Source organism: Zingiber officinale, chromosome 6B, assembly GCF_018446385.1.
Source record: "Zingiber officinale cultivar Zhangliang chromosome 6B, Zo_v1.1, whole genome shotgun sequence".
Taxonomy (NCBI): Eukaryota; Viridiplantae; Streptophyta; class Magnoliopsida; order Zingiberales; family Zingiberaceae; genus Zingiber; species Zingiber officinale.
In genome coordinates this window covers 91,606,222-91,622,135 of record NC_055996.1, presented here as the reverse complement: position 1 = coordinate 91,622,135, position 15,914 = coordinate 91,606,222, and the positions used below count along the sequence as shown (strand labels likewise).

The 15,914-nt window shown below is 39.3% G+C and overlaps 3 protein-coding genes across 7 annotated transcripts; 2 read left to right on the top strand and 1 right to left on the bottom strand.

Annotated features, from left to right (window-relative positions):
• Nucleotides 1-155: 155 nt before the first annotated feature.
• On the top strand, nucleotides 156-4,495 carry LOC121993141 (cation/calcium exchanger 5-like). 2 transcript variants are annotated; one of them, XM_042547821.1, is made up of 2 exons: nucleotides 156-1,247; nucleotides 3,357-4,495. In XM_042547821.1, exons 1-2 carry the CDS (start codon nucleotides 267-269, stop codon nucleotides 3,450-3,452), a joined length of 1,077 nt encoding a protein of 358 aa, XP_042403755.1. In that variant the 5' UTR covers nucleotides 156-266; the 3' UTR covers nucleotides 3,453-4,495. The 2 variants fall into 2 exon arrangements, with proteins under 2 accessions (XP_042403755.1, XP_042403754.1); XM_042547820.1 differs by having other exon boundaries at nucleotides 170-1,247; nucleotides 3,361-4,495.
• Nucleotides 4,496-5,045: 550 nt separating this feature from the next.
• On the top strand, nucleotides 5,046-10,072 carry LOC121993139 (beta-glucosidase-like SFR2, chloroplastic). Of its 2 annotated transcripts, none has more exons than XM_042547818.1 (10): nucleotides 5,046-5,270; nucleotides 6,530-6,875; nucleotides 7,548-7,686; nucleotides 7,969-8,135; nucleotides 8,336-8,569; nucleotides 8,678-8,846; nucleotides 8,923-9,156; nucleotides 9,254-9,403; nucleotides 9,507-9,636; nucleotides 9,700-10,072. In XM_042547818.1, the coding sequence occupies exons 1-10, from the start codon at nucleotides 5,090-5,092 to the stop codon at nucleotides 9,885-9,887; spliced, it is 1,938 nt and encodes a 645-aa protein (XP_042403752.1). In that variant the 5' UTR covers nucleotides 5,046-5,089; the 3' UTR covers nucleotides 9,888-10,072. The 2 variants fall into 2 exon arrangements, with proteins under 2 accessions (XP_042403752.1, XP_042403751.1); XM_042547817.1 differs by having other exon boundaries at nucleotides 6,521-6,875.
• A 133-nt stretch (nucleotides 10,073-10,205) lies between these two features.
• Nucleotides 10,206-15,678, bottom strand: LOC121993137 (probable pre-mRNA-splicing factor ATP-dependent RNA helicase DEAH2). Of its 3 annotated transcripts, none has more exons than XM_042547815.1 (8): nucleotides 15,212-15,678; nucleotides 14,291-14,478; nucleotides 12,873-13,957; nucleotides 11,997-12,122; nucleotides 11,677-11,915; nucleotides 11,474-11,592; nucleotides 10,470-10,640; nucleotides 10,206-10,350 (listed from the first exon to the last, which is right to left on the bottom strand). In XM_042547815.1, the coding sequence occupies exons 1-7, from the start codon at nucleotides 15,497-15,499 to the stop codon at nucleotides 10,514-10,516; spliced, it is 2,172 nt and encodes a 723-aa protein (XP_042403749.1). In that variant the 5' UTR covers nucleotides 15,500-15,678; the 3' UTR covers nucleotides 10,206-10,350; nucleotides 10,470-10,513. The 3 variants fall into 3 exon arrangements, 2 of the variants coding, with proteins under 2 accessions (XP_042403749.1, XP_042403750.1); XM_042547816.1 differs by having other exon boundaries at nucleotides 10,206-10,362; nucleotides 10,482-10,640; XR_006115086.1 differs by lacking the exons at nucleotides 10,206-10,350; nucleotides 10,470-10,640; nucleotides 11,474-11,592 and having other exon boundaries at nucleotides 11,773-11,915; nucleotides 11,997-12,192.
• Nucleotides 15,679-15,914: the final 236 nt, after the last annotated feature.

Sequence of the window (15,914 nt, the reverse complement as noted above, 5' to 3'; positions counted from 1 at the left end):
TGACGTCACCAATATTGTTAATTTTACAAAACAAGCAATGCTACGCTGCCGAACGCACCGCCAGCTCATGGATTCCTGATCCGGTCGCGACAGCGCGCAGGGGGAATCCTCCTCGTTAATGGCTTTCACTGGAGGAACCACGTGGGAGCGGCGCGCGAGGACCACCAAACCAATGATATGATGTTCGCTGTCCCGGACGAGAAAATCTCCGTGGCCATGGCCATGTCCATGGATCCCGCATCGCATTCGCTACACTCTCCGTGACCATGGTCATGGCGCCATCTCCAATGGCGTCGTCCTCTTCTTCTTTGAAGCTGATCGCCATTGCCGTTCTTCTCGTCTCCTATCCTCTCTCCCTTCTCGTCTTCCCGCCTTCCTCCTCCTCCGTTCACAGATCCAAATCCAAACCCTCTTCCCCTTCTCGTCGCCGCCTCCAATCTCCGCCCTCCTCGTCATCGCCGTCGTTTTCTTGTTCTTCGGCGCTCGAAGTTCCCTCGGAACGACGGTGCGACTTCTCCCTCGCTCGATGCAGCGGCGGCGAGGGCGGTGGAGGCCTCATCAACTACGCTGCTATCCACTTCTGCCTCCTCTCCGGAAGCCACCGACTCTCCCTCCCAGCCCTAATCTTAATCCTCCTATTCCACTTTTATGTCCTTGTCTCTGCTGCCAGAGACCACTTCACCCCTGTCGTCACCCGCCTCGCCGCCCACCTCCGCCTCTCCCCTAGCATGGCCGCCGTCACTCTCCTTGCCCTCGGCAACGGTTCCCCCGATCTCTTCGCCTCCGTCGCTGCACTCCGCGGCGGCCACCCCCGCATCGGCCTCGCCGCCATTCTCTCCGCAGGCGCCTTCGTCTCCTCGTTCGTCGTCGGGGCTGTGGCTATCCTGGCTGCGCCGTTCCCGCTCGACCCGGGCCCCTTCGTGCGCGATGTCTTTTTCTACATCCTCGCCGCCTCGGCGCTTTTCTATGTCTACTTAAGCGCCGAGATCTTCCTCTGGCAGGCCGTCGGATTCATCCTCTTCTATCTCTTTTTCGTCGGGTTCGTTTTCTGGATGGATCTGGGGGCTGACGAAAGTAAGGAGAAGGAGGTGGAACGAGAGACTGCTCCGGCAGCGCAAGGCGAAGATGGTGAGACTAGGAAGAAGAAGGCCTTATATTTGGATACAACAGACATGGAGTCTGGACAGGCCACGATAAACATCGAGGAAATAGAATTTGGGTGGAGTCCTCGTCGGGTGCTTGGAAAGGTACGACTTTTACGCTGGAATTCGGTTGCTAAAGTTTGCAAACTGTGAATTACAATCAATATATTTCCACACACTTGCATCAACACAAGTCTCACTGACATAGACCGGCATGTCATAGCTGTAGAATTTTCAGCATGGTGACGATCACATGGTGAAGACATTGAAGGGGATTGTTATAGGACCAAATAATTTACTGCTTTTGGTTTTCCTCTATTGATAGGATAGGCTTATGTAACTGCAATGCTGGTCTCCAACTTGGTGTTTTCAACTTCAAGTTCAATTGATAACAAAACTATTGTTTGACGTAAGCCTATTCAAGTGGTGTCATGCATTTGCTGCTTCGTTTGTGACAATATTTATTGAGAAAAGAAAAGGCACGTGATGTCTTTTTTAAATCACGTATTGTTTCTCTGCCTTGCCGAGTAATCTGCATGCTTGACCTTGCTGAGATTTAAGGTGCTTTTCAACAGTGAATATATTCTCTGAGACGTTTTTTTTACAATGAGTTAACCTTCTATGATTGAAATCTAGTTTTTTTGGGGGGAGAGGATCCTTTATTGATGTCCAAATTATATTTCTTATTGACTCCAAGAAGCTAATATTTTAGACGCATCTCCTTTGATTGTTAAAATTGTTGAAAAGAGGAAGAGGAAGGTCACCAAATAATGAATTCCGGCAATAACTATGACTTCCATAGTTTTTTTGTTTATCTATCTCTTCGGTTTCTAAGATCAGTGATTCTCTATTTTTACTCTCTTTTAGATGGCTTATTGTGATATAATAAAGTGCTTCTTCTAGGTGGTATAAAGCAATATGGTTGCCTCTTTTTCTTTCTGACAAAAGCTGTGGTTCATATAGAATTTGTTGAGTGCCAATGATGATTGTCATTTGTTGGTCCGTAATTTGATCTGAATTTGAGGGATAATCTAGTTAAATCAATATCACTTCATTTTTCTGTGCTAATTAATATTTTTTTACATGTTTAGCATCCCTTTCCTTTTCATGGTAGTAGTTCCAGATGGCTAGTGCTATTAAATACTATTTGACGTTTTTTTAGCTTGCATATGGAGCTTTAAGTGGCTATCTCTCAGAACCTGTAGAAATTAAGTGATTTAGGTATCTTGGAATTATGTATTAAGCAAATGTTCAAAGTGTACTGGACTTCTGTTTAGCTGTAAAAATCATGTTAAACATTAATTCTATTAGTGTTTAGCTAAGATCTGAGCCTGACTCAGCTGGGATAAGACAAAGGATCAAAGGTATATCAAATTGGATCTAACCAAAAAGAGAGGGGAAAATAAACAATGGCAAAGATAGTGATTTGTAGTCTACAGGTTTATGTTTGTTCGAATAACACAAACAAGGATGACAAGATGAACTTCATTCAAGTGTATTTAAATCTTCCTCATCAACTCCAAATATCTATCTGGTTTTAGGTCTTTAATAGTGTTGCTGAAGCTGAAGTGGTCTTATTGTTCCAATCCAAAAGTTGGAAGCCATAATATATTAGGTTTAAAGTCCTCGATATTGTATTGTCACGACCCATCAATATCAGAGAATCATCCTATTAACTTAGCAAATTCAATCATTCATGTAAAATGCTTAAGCCTAGGTAATAGTAGTTTATCAATCTATGCTTATAGATACTCATTATTAGCGGACAATCTCAAGATGTGACTTTTACTACCAGGTCATAAAATTTCATGAATAAATATCATATCTTGAATAACCGATAGTTGCATTCAGACTAAAGATGAATGAAAAGTGCAAGTGTCCCTCTTCACTTGTTTAATAAGTGTAGAGTTAAACCATTGTTAGTAGGCAGTAGGACTTGAGACATTTCAATTGAATAGAAGGTAGATGAATCCAAATAGAAATTCATAAGTACTTTGATATGCTCTCTGGTTTTTGCAGGTACTAACTAAACTATTTTTTTTTTATCAAGATCTTAATGATTGCTATCTTTTGAAATTTTATGCAATTGCACAAGTTATCATACACTTCAAGCATGAGCAGATGATATCTTTCCCGCGCTTCTTTCATTCTGCTATTAGTTTTGGTTTAAATCCAATCTATCATGCCTTCTAAATTGCTCAAATGCGTTATTAGACAGGTAATGCAAATATGGGAAGTTCCAGTATCGACTATTCTGAAGCTCACAATCCCATCACCTTCCAGGTGGAGCAGATTTTACATTTCAGCTAACATAGGCTTGTGCCCCCTCATTCTTCTACACTCCTTGGATTCCTTCATTGCTCTGGACAAACAAATAGTATTCTTCATCCCTCAAATGCAATTCCCATTATGGTTTGTTGTCCTCCTTGTGAGCTTTTCTCTAGCTCTAGTTCACTTCATTTTCGAGAGGGAGCCTACCGAAACAGAATGGCTTCCTGGGACCTTGGTCGCCTTCATGATGAGCGTGTTTTGGATATCAACCACTGCAGGGGAACTACTGAATTGTTTGGAAACCATAGGAATCATAATGAAATTGCCACCTGCAATTCTCGGGTTGACGGTATTGGCCTGGGGAAACTCAGTCGGTGACCTTGTTGCTGATGTGGCCCTCGCCAAGGCTGGTCAGCCAGCAATGGCACTGGCGGGCTGCTTTGCCGGTCCCATGTTCAACATGCTGGTTGGGTTGGGCACTGCAATGGTGATTCAGACAGCAAGTGTGTATCCTGGGGCTTACGAGCTCCGCTTCCACGTGAGCATTGTGACCGCCTTTGTGTTTCTTCTTCTGAGCTTGATGGGATCCCTTCTAGTGGTGACATGGTTCAGGTTTAGGGTACCAAAGTTCTGGGGCTTTTGGCTTGTGGGGATTTACCTTCTCTTCACTGCGGTGAGCTTAGTGATTGCTGGTATTCCAGGATGAATTCAGTGTTTGACATGAAAAGTTACACCTACTATCACTTTCAATTATTGGCGGATACAATATATTACTGTAATCCGCAAAGCATTGGCGCGATAATTATACCGTTTGATCATATGTTCTGGCATCAGAACTTTACAAAACCCAACTTCAGTGTCATGGGATTCTTCAAGTGCTTGCCTTCTCCATCAGCAGGCACCAGAGGCGCTTGTTACAATGTTCTCCAGCGCTCTTGTTAGATCTAATTTTTGTTTAACTTCTTTTTGATATATTTCTTGAGGGCAGTTTCTAAGCATAATTATGGTTACATTTTATTTTTAGAAATAGTATTTAAAGTCTTAATTATCTAATCATAACGGTGCCTGAAATTAAAGTCTTAATTGTTATTTTTTTATTTTTCAATAAGATGTAAAATTGTAGTCAATTTAAAATGAAGAATTTTTACTTTACAACGTTATAAATTTTTTAAGTGCACGTGGGTAATAATAATAATTTTAATTATATAAATAAATAAATTTATAAATAGATAAATTTCTCACGGTGTCCATAGAAGCAGTAGCACTAAGCCACACGGCTTACATGGCAACCTCTCAAATTAATCTTTTGTTGCGTGCTCGCCTCGATGAATTCTGCAGGATCGCGCAGGATTCAAATCTGGGTTCCACCTATTGAGACCATTGACGAGTTGACGCGTGGATACCGGTCCTACCAGCATTTTGGGTCCCACAAGTTCCAGGAATCATACGCGGCTGCATTAGTTTTCGGGTCCATCGCGGCGCTACGTATTCTATTTTACCGTCAGATGGAAAAGATGGGATGATCCGACGGTCAACATAATCCAAACCCCGTGTTTCACTCATTGTGTTTCACCCACTCTTGCACTCACTTCCCCTATTTATATCCATTCCCGGAAGTGTAACTGCACTCTGCTCAAGCTCCCTTATCGCTTCCTTCCCGCTCCTTCGCGAAGGAAATGGTTCTGCTGGCGCTCGTCGTATCGGCCACCAGGATCGCCGGAGTCCTGGTGGTGACCATCGTCGCCGCCAACGCCTTATCCTTCTCTCGATACCGGTCGAAGAACCTCCGCCCCTTTTGCTCTCCGATCGACGAGTCCGCCGATGTCCTCGCTGACTTCAGCGTCCTCCCCCCGGAAGGTAACCACTTCGAACCCTAACCCTAATTTTCGCTCTCTAGTTCAAGATCTTTAGGAATGCGCTCTTGGGTTCTTAAACCCCCTATTCACTGCTTGAGTTTGTCTGTGATTGTTTCTTTATTGTTCGAATTGATCGCGCATGGGTTAATCTGCAATATTTGATCTCTGTATATCTATAAAGAAATCGGACCGGAATGTGTTGAAGGAGCTTCAAGATTTTTGGTGGAATGTTAAAGTGGAAACACTAATCCTCCTTGGAGAGTTCTGGATACGGCGAAAAGGATTTGTAAGGTCGCATGCAAGGGTTTCCAAAACTAAGAAATCCTATGTGCATGTAAGTGAAGGCTATAACAATATGTAGACAAATAGACAATTTATCTGATTTTACCGGATTATCTGCAGTTGGTTCAAGCAACTGGTCAACTGACTCGAACACCTTTTTGAGATATCTCGGCTGTAGAAGCATCTGCATCTGGAGTTCATTTTGGTCTATTTTGGGGAGGAAAAGTTAGCTGTCACAAAGTCAAACTTCAAGATTCTTTTGATCTTTCAATTTCTTTCTACTTTTGTTAGTTGACTGCTGTTTAGTGTTGGACTAGCTGCAATTAGGAGTACTAGTTCCAGGTTATTAGACTTTTAGAACCTTTATTTTTTGAAGGATTAGATTCAGGAAATCAGGAAGCATACTTGTAAATTGGGCCATCCATTGTTATCTTTACAGGCCCAAGATCCTACTTTATTTTTTCAGGCTTTTTGAAGATTGATATGTGTGGAATAATGACAATATGTTATACAATATGATTTGGAAATTTACGAGTGAAGAAGGTAGAGATGTTAGAAACATTATTACTTCAAATACAGCAGTTGAAAGGATTTATGGGCTGAATTCAATAAGAGGTAACTTAATGATAGGGTATGTTCTGTGGAACAATTTCATTTTTCATATTTTAGATAGCTATGATATATCAACACAGGCTTTACAATGCAACTTCATAAATGATTAATTTAGTCATCCTTTAATAAACTTAATTAGTTCTTTATTTATAATACAACCAATTGCAAATATGTAAATATCTTTTTTTTTCTAATAACATTGACAGGCTTTCTTCCTCTTTTTCTTCTTAAAAAGCAACTGCAAGAGCCGAGAAGGATAACAAACTGAATCAAGTGCAAAAATATTAGAAATGATGTTGCTCTTTATTTTCTAGTTGCCCCCTCAATTATGTGCTTGTTAACTGATTACTTCTTCAGTGGAAACAGAGCGATTCTTCTTTGGGTTGGCTACAGCACCAGCACATGTTGAGGACAATCTCAATGACGCTTGGCTTCAGTTTGCAGAGGAACAATCACCTGCTATTGCAACACATATTGAGCAGCAGCCAGTGGATTCCTCACTTGCTTCTGCTAGTGGTGATAGTGGTTCTCAGCAAGGCTCTTTAGCTAGAGATGAAAATCAAAAGACAGGTGCCTTGGGCATTAAGAAGCCTCTTAAGATTGCTATAGAGGCTATGATCAGAGGCCTTGAAAAATTTTCAGAAGCAGAACAGTTGAATGCTGATCCAGAATTCCACCCTACTGTTGCTTCTTGGCATAATGTGCCTCGCCCGTGTGTATACTAGCCTTTTGTTCGTGTCTTTACTTAGTTGTATAACACAAATATTTGAGTTCTTATTCTTATAGATCAAATTGTTCTATTTAACAGATCACAGCGTCCTTTGAGATCATTTACTAATGCACTAAATACAAAATGTATAGTAGCATGTTGCAAGGCAATATTTCCATTTAACATATCACAATATCTGTTGAGAAGGATAAAATAAGTGATGCAAACATAAAAGGAAAAAAAAACTGATATGTTTAGGAAAATTTAGTCAAACTAATTTGTTTAAATATAGAAACAGATTAGTTCCTTATCTAGAAGCTTAATATTTAGGATTACTGGCCATTTTACGATTTCACGATTTTCACTGTTATGTTTCATGTGTCTATTGCACAAAGACTGCTAGAAGAAGTGCTAGATTGTAAATGTAGGCTGCAATCAGTGGAAACTTGAAAATTTATGTGCCAATTTGTAGCATTGACATATTTATTTAAAACTATTTCTGATTTATCTGCAGTAGGCCTATTAAATTAAAGCAGTGCACTCTCCTTTGACCCCCTAGATCAAACTATTTCATAAACTTAACCAAATTACTTATTGTGTCTTTTTGCTTTGTTGTGCTGAATTAATTGGGTTTATTTAGTTTTTATTTAGCCAAACAATTTATTCTGGTCTTAGGAAAGAGAGGTTGCGATTTTGGTCTGATCCTGACATTGAGTTGAAGCTTGCCAAAGATACCGGAATCAGTGTTTTCCGGATGGGAATAGATTGGGCAAGAATAATGCCAAGAGAACCAAGACAAGGAATTAGTGATTCAGTAAGTTGTGGAAGACTTATTTTTTTCTTGTGATGTTAATTAACTTTCTATGTGAAGGTCATCTGAATTGAGACTTCTAAAAGTTTGTGTGAAGGTCTGAGTAGTCCAAGCATTATATTTTCAATTCACTTTATTATCCAATCATTACTTTTTAAGTGATTCTTTTTGTAATTATAAGGGTAATCTTTGCAAAGGTTTTTTTTTCCAATGAAAATTAGTTTTTCTTTTGAAGTTATCCTTCAGTTTTCAGCTAAAAGATTTAGTGAAGAGGCTGTTGTGTAGGTTAATTTTGCTGCATTGGAGCGCTACCGATGGATCATTGGAAAAGTTCGCTCTTATGGAATGAAGGTTATGCTCACTTTGTTTCATCACTCGCTTCCTCCTTGGGCTGGAGAATATGGAGGATGGAAATTGGAGAAAACTGTTGACTACTTCTTGCAATTTACCAAGTGATCCTTCGTAAACTCAAACAACTTTATAAGTCTCAGGAGTATTCTTCACCTGAATTTCCCACTGAATATCTTGTGGAAATTGTCAAAATCATAGTTCTTTCTCCAATACTTCATTTCGTTATCCGTTGGTGAACTTTTTGTTAAATGTAGCTGTTGTTCCTTGAGATTCTAAACGTGTCCTAACTTTTGGCAACCAGGATCGTTGCTGATCGAGTAGCTGATTTGGTGGACTACTGGGTTACATTTAATGAGCCTCACATCTTTGTAATATTAACTTACTGTGCTGGTGTCTGGCCTGGTGGTAATCCTGACATGATTGAAGTAGCCACATCTACTTTGCCTACTGGTGTTTTTAAGCAAGCGATGCATTGGATCGCTGTTGCTCATGTAAAGGCCTATGATTGTATCCATGGAACAGAGTATTATACAATGTAAGATGCATTTACTTTTATATATTTCATTAGTTACATAACCTCAGCATATACACTTCAAATTATAACTTTATCATGCGACTTCTTGATTCGTGGCATGATTTGCAGGAGCCTTGTCAAACCAAATGTTGGTATCGCTCACCATGTCTCTTTTACTCGACCATATGGCCTCTTTGATGTTGCTGCTGTTACACTGGCTAATTCTCTCTCGGTCTTTCGCTTCGTGGATGACATTTGTGATCAGCTGGATTTCATAGGGATCAACTACTATGGACAGGTTTGCACCCTCATAAATCATTTACTGCAAAAGAAAAGAAACAGATACACAATTTGTCACTTTTCACTTTCACCAGGAAGTAATTTCGGGACCTGGTCTGAAGCTGGTGGATGACGACGAATACAGTGAATCCGGTCGGGGTATCTACCCCGATGGCTTATTCCGAATCCTCCTCATGTTCCATGAGAGATACAAGCACTTAAATCTGCCATTCATTATCACTGAAAATGGAGTTTCTGATGAGACTGATTTGATTCGGCAGCCATATTTACTGGAGCATTTGCTGGCGGTATATGCAGCCGTGCTTACAGTTATGCACTCGATACCCACTCCTATAATTAGTCGTTAGTGAATAAAATTCTTCTTTTTGTGTGTGTTTTTTCAAGGATTTAAATGCGCTTCTGCAGGGTGTTCGTGTGCTTGGTTATCTGTTCTGGACAACTTCAGATAACTGGGAATGGGCCGATGGATATGGTCCTAAATTTGGGCTCGTCGCAGTTGATCGTGCCAATAACCTTGCACGTATTCCCCGACCCTCGTATTACTTATTTAAAAAGGTAGCACATGCCGCAATTTTTAGAATTTTATTTAAAATTTTGTATTCCTTTGCATTCGGATTACTCTTTTATGTTTAATGCAATTAGGAAGTATAAAATGCAGGTGGTGGAGACAAGGCAGGTAACAAAGGCGGAGAGAATGCGTGTGTGGAGCGAACTCCAGCTCGCTGCCAGAGAAAAGAGAACACGACCATTCTACCGTGCTGTTGACAGGCGTGGACTTATGTACGCAGGTAATTAAATACATTTATTTTTGATTTTTTTTTCATACAATTATGGACTTATGGACCATACAGGAGGTCTAGATGAACCTACTCAGCGAGCTTACATCCAAAGGGACTGGAGGTTCGGCCACTATGAAATGTCTAGTTTACAGGACCCCGTCAGCCGCACTTGGAGGTTCATTTCCAGAACATTCTCGAGCAGGAGAAAGGCACAAACCGAGGAGGTGGATGATCAACTTCTCCTACCCGATGCCGTTTAACTAGTAGTGAATGGAAAAGGCAAGGTCAAATTCTCAATATTATTTGAAAATTCCAAAGTCTTTCTCACTGTACCGTAGTATTCATCTTCTTTCTTTCTTTTTTTTTTTTCAAACTTGTCAGTTGATAAACAACATAAGCAAATGTGAAATTTCTTTAAAAATGTGAAATTGTTGAATTTTCAGTCCTTAGAGATTAACTATTCTTTATATCTTGCCTACAAATCCAGCATTCGAAAATACATTCGATGACTACATCATTTCATGAATTTTTAATATGATCCATAAATATTTGTAAATTATTTGAATTACACTACAATATCATTTCATAAGTTATTTTATTCATTATCCATTCTATTCCAAGCAAATCTCAACACAATATTTTGCAGGGTTCAACGACAGACACAATACATGTTCTACAAGCAATTCAAATAGTTATAACATTTTAAATACTTCAATAATCTAGGAAAAGAAAAGTCCAACTTAAGAGTAGACATTGAGGAATAGTGCAAAAATAATAGATCTATTGCTTCTTCAGTCAGCCAACTTTTTCCAAGCCGCAAGCAATTCTTCAAAGGTAAGAAGGAAAAGAAAAGTTAAGGATGAAGAAATGAAATGTGTGCTTGTTTCTACTTCCTAGTTTTACTATCAGCCTTCTCCCTCTCCCTGTTGTTGTACAATCTCTCCAACATTCGTTTAGCCTCGCACGAGGGGAAATTACTCAGATCATAGTAGTGTGGGGCTATGTCAATCAACCTGAATATCAAACAAAAGTAACAGAGATTTAAGCATATTTCACTAGAGATCACCAATGGAAAGTTGAACATTGTTTCAAGCACAAAATGCTAGATCACAGATGACAAATTTTAATGAATTTCATCCCTATCTTCTTCCTAGGCAAATTATCTTCTTGACTTTCTTTCTTTCCTAGTAGGCAACACAAATAATAATAATAATAAACTATTTATCTTCCTAATTATATACTTCTCTCAGTATCTATCTTTTCAATTTTCCCAATTATTGATTTTCAGTAAAATGGATAACTGAAAGATATTTAGCAAGTAAATAACCAAGCCTATAAAAATCAAAATATATAAAGTGAGCAACAGAAGACAGACATGTGCAAGAGAACCTAAGAAAAAAGTCCATAAATACGAACTGAATATGCCAAGAACTTACCACTCTCCCTTAATGTCCATTACTGTACGAATAAAGTTCCTGCTGGTCAAAACATACTCATTGTATATGACCCATTCAGGCTTATGATCCAGGCAGGTTGATGGATGAAGATGAACAACCTGGAATTACAGCACAATAAATAAGAAATTCAATATTTAGAAGATTTATCTTCCTAATTATATACTTCTCTCAGTATGTATCTTTTTAATTTCCCCAATTATTGATTTTCAGTTAAATGAATAACTGAAAGATATTTAGCAAGTAAATAACCAAGCCTATAAAAATCAAAATATATAAAGTGAGCAACAGAAGACAGACAATGCAAGAGAAATGGCGCACACTGCTGTCAGATCCTAAGAAAAAAGTCCATAAATACGACAATATTCTAACTGAATATGCCAAGAACTTACCACTCTCCCTTAATGTCCATTACTGTACGAATAAAGTTCCTGCTGGTCAAAACATACTCATTGTATATGACCCATTCAGGCTTATGATCCAGGCAGGTTGATGGATGAAGATGAACAACCTGGAATCACAACACAATAAATAAGAAATTCATTATTTAGAAGAAAAAAAAAGAGGTGAATACGAGGAAAGCACAAACAAGTACCTGATTGTCCTTAACTGTCAGATAATGTCCAGTCCTCTCTAGATGAGCTACCTGCATGAAGTACCCTGCAAGCATTGCTTTTCGGATGTTGATGTAATAATCTCGGCTGCTGAAGTCTGTGCTGCATAGCTTCATGTTGAACCTAGCCATGATGCGCACAAGCTGCTGCCTCACATTGTCTGCAGCCTTCATAGTCCTATGGTTTATAAAATTCTCATAACACCATGAAGAATCCTCGCCTGCACAAAGCAAGTCAATTTCAGAAAACATTGATACATTGCATATGATGAAATTGGTTCTGATGTGTATTATGAACTCACCATTTTGCTTGTATGCATGATATACATTCAAAAGCGTGAGGTGATCTCCATCAATGTGGCCAAACCGTGCTTTAGCTTCATCTGCAGCTTTCTGAGCCTCCCTAGGCCGGAGAAAGCAATTGGGTACTAGAAATAGAATTTGTTATCACAGAGGAGGCCCACTGAAGGTCAGCATATGCATGGAGTCGAGACGAAACTGCTTCATAAGAAACTATCTGAGAAATTGAAACTATCTAGATTGTCCTGAAAGACTGGTTAAGAAACCATGCTAAATTGATCATTAGATCCTAAAGCATGATCAATTGAGCACCAGTCTTGTCCAAGGAATCATAAAGCCATCATAGGCATACTCTACATATCTCACATGAGTTATGATGATACTTTAACCACAGACTACAAATTAAGGCGAAGCTAGCAATGCTTTCAAACTAAAATGCTGCTAAGATATTTTGCAATGGAGACTGAAGCTTGGAGACCAAGGCAAAATGTGCAATGTTTGCAAACTAAAATGCCATTTTGATATTTTGCAATGGCAATTGCAGCTTGCAGACCACCAGTGCTATGTGACACTTTAGTGACAATTTTTTCCCAAAAGAAATGTGGATCTTTTAGATACTCAATTGAGTTACAAATGATATTCTACCATAAGTCTAAATAATATACTATGATATTTTGCAACGACTTCTGCATCTTGCAGACTAACAATGCTATGAAAACATATTCATATGAGATTTTTTTAACCAAACGTGAAGAAAGAAAATGAGGCAATTAAACCACCAAATGATACTCCACTAGAAATCTAAATCATAATCGAGGGGCAAAGAACACAAATATTAAACAACAAAAAAACAAAGAGAGAGAAAATTATTTGTTCACCTGAGAGCATTGCAGATATTGAGAGAATTTCATTGGAGCAGTTGAACTCTGGACTAACAACCAACATCTTAGCCATCTGAGGGTCTAAGGGAAACTCACTCATAATCTCACCTAGCTTCGTTAAATTGCCATCATCATCAAGAGCACCAAGATAGTTTAAGACCTCGAGTGCTCGCATCAATGTTTCAGGAGCAGGAGGATCCATAAAGTCAAAATGCACAAGATCATCAATTCCCAGTTTCTTCAAGGTAAGAACTGTATTTGCTAAATTAGACCGGAGAATCTCTGGATATGTTTGTTCATGTAAGTCACCATTGAAGCTTTTCTCAGTGTATAATCTGAAACATTTCCCAGGTTGTGTTCTACCAGCACGCCCTGCCCTTTGATGTGCGCTAGCCTTTGATATTGGAGAGATAAGTAAAGATTCTACACGTATCCGTGGGTTATACACCTTTTGTTTAGAGAACCCAGGATCAATCACATAAACAATGCCATCAATAGTCAATGAAGTTTCCGCAATGTTTGTTGACACCACAATCTTCCTTCCAGGCGGCCCACCTTCCTCCAGCGGTGCTGGTGCAGGCTCAAATATCTTCTGCTGCATCAGAGGGGGTAGGGTGGAATACAAAGGCACAACTTTCACAGGTCCGACTTGGTCGCCCAAATTATTAATCTCTTTTGTTAATTTCCTACATGCATCTTCTATTTCTTCCTCTCCAGTAAGAAAAACAAGTATGTCACCCTGAGGTTCACACATGTGTATCTGTACAACAGTGCGAATAGCAGCTTCCAAGTAATCTCTTTCAGGATCCTGTGTGTAGAAAATTTCCACCGGATGCAACCTACCAGGTACCTTCATTAAAGGTGCCCCACTAAAGTAACCCTGGAACTTCTCAGCCTCAAGGGTAGCACTCATTACCACTAATTTCAAATCCGATCTATTTTTCAATACTTCCTTCAGAAGCCCAAACAACACATCTGTTGCCAAGGTTCGCTCGTGAGCCTCATCTAGAACTATCACCTTATATCTCTCCAATAGTGGATCAGCCATTGCCTCTCTTAAAAGCATACCATCAGTTAGGTACCTGGCAATACAAATAATACCAGTATGTGCCCATTAGAATTACAAAATGATGGAATGAAAGTGTTGGTCACTGATAAATATCATGCATATCTACAAATTGAATGTATGCAGAATTATAAACTATCAACCTCCCAACATATCATGATAGGTATGTAAGCATCAACATATCAAATCACATTTACTACCAAAGCAAGGCCAGAACTGCTTTGGTTTTGCATATACTGCATTGCTTATTGGCAAGGGAGTAGATAGTGAATAAAATAAAAAAAATACCAAACTAGTTGAAATCACAGAGACCATGTATCACTGGAGCTAGCAGAAGCCATCAACTTACTTCAGCATAGTCTTGTGACTACTGCAATCTTCAAATCGAATGCTATAACCAACTTCTTCTCCTATTGTTACATCCATCTCCTCTGCAACTCTACGTGAAACGGACATTGCAGCAACTCGTCGAGGTTGAGTGCAAGCAACCATTGACCGCTTGCCTACATCCTCATATTCCAAAACAAATTGGGGAATCTGTTCAATGACAAATTATCCCTATTATAAATGAGAATCTCATAAAATATGGTGCATCATGTAAGTGAATCTAAATTAACAGAAATAATACAATCTAAATAGCAGTAGATATGTCTCAAATAGAAATCACCACAAAAGCAACTAATATTTAAAACTAAACCCAAAAAATGCTGAGAGTGTAGAATAATCACCAAATTTTCGAGTCAGAGAAACCAAAATAGAATGCAGTCTTGCTAGCTGCTGCTGCATGCATCAAGAGTTGTCTCCATACTTGTCTCGCGGGACACAAACTAAAATTGGTATTGTAGGCTCCATGTTTAGCATGCCTAATTTTGTTTGATATTACAAAAGAGTATGAAGGAAAACATTTTTCAAAAAGAGCGGGATTCAAATTAGTAGCTACATCCAAACTTGGCCAGTAGATATGCTATAGTACAACCTGATCAAGAAAAGTTGGTCTTAGTCAGCCAAATAAGGCGATTTTATTCATGCATCATATTACTCTACTTCTTGACTCATCACTTCTTAAGAATGAAATATTTAAGTGGCTAATTCTAATAAGTAATTAAGAGAAAAAAGTTCTAAACAATAATATATTGTAACAAATTCTAGAGAAAATAAACGAATAGCCAGTCATTGAGAAAATAAAGGGGATAATATTTTGAAGGGAAGCTTCCAATATGCCTAATTTTTTTGATAGTATCATCGGTCGTCAAATGGTGAAGTAACGAACCTGAGTTGTTTTACCACTGCCAGTCTCTCCGACCAAAATCACAGTTTGGTTCGCCTTCAACACCTGCAGAAACTCATCTTTCTGCTGCCAAACAGGCAGGGCCTTCCTCTTCTCCAATATCTCGTAGTATCTCGTTGAGTAGGGCCGTCCGTTCCACCGGTTGATCCCAGAGGGCACCGCTGGCGGCTTGAAGGAAAAAGAACCGTTGACCTTGGAAAGCTTTGCCGATACGGATGTCTCATCCACGACGTCGAATAGACTCACCTTCCGCTTCCTCTCTGTCGACATTGCGAGCTCCTGCTCCGCCAATCAAACCCAGAAACCCTAGAAGAAGACTGAGAAGCACTCCTGCCGCCTCGTCGCCGTCGGTAGCCTAAGCTCCGGAAGGATTGACGGCGAATCGGAGAGTAGGGTTTTGAGATGGAAACCCTAGAGTTCGGGAGCAACAGCCGACTTCGTTGAAGAGATTGAAGGTCTCTTAAAGCTTGCGTGCACTTAAATACTTGCAATGCTTTGAAATCACAATTAGGCCCTTTGCGATTTGAAATGACGTGATATATAATTTAATATTTGACTTTTTTATTTTATCAAATTAAATATTTTTATTATAAACTAAAGAAAAGTATATATATATATATATATATATATATATATATAACCAAATATCCACTGTTTAATAATCGATCGCATCCCTTGAGGGCCA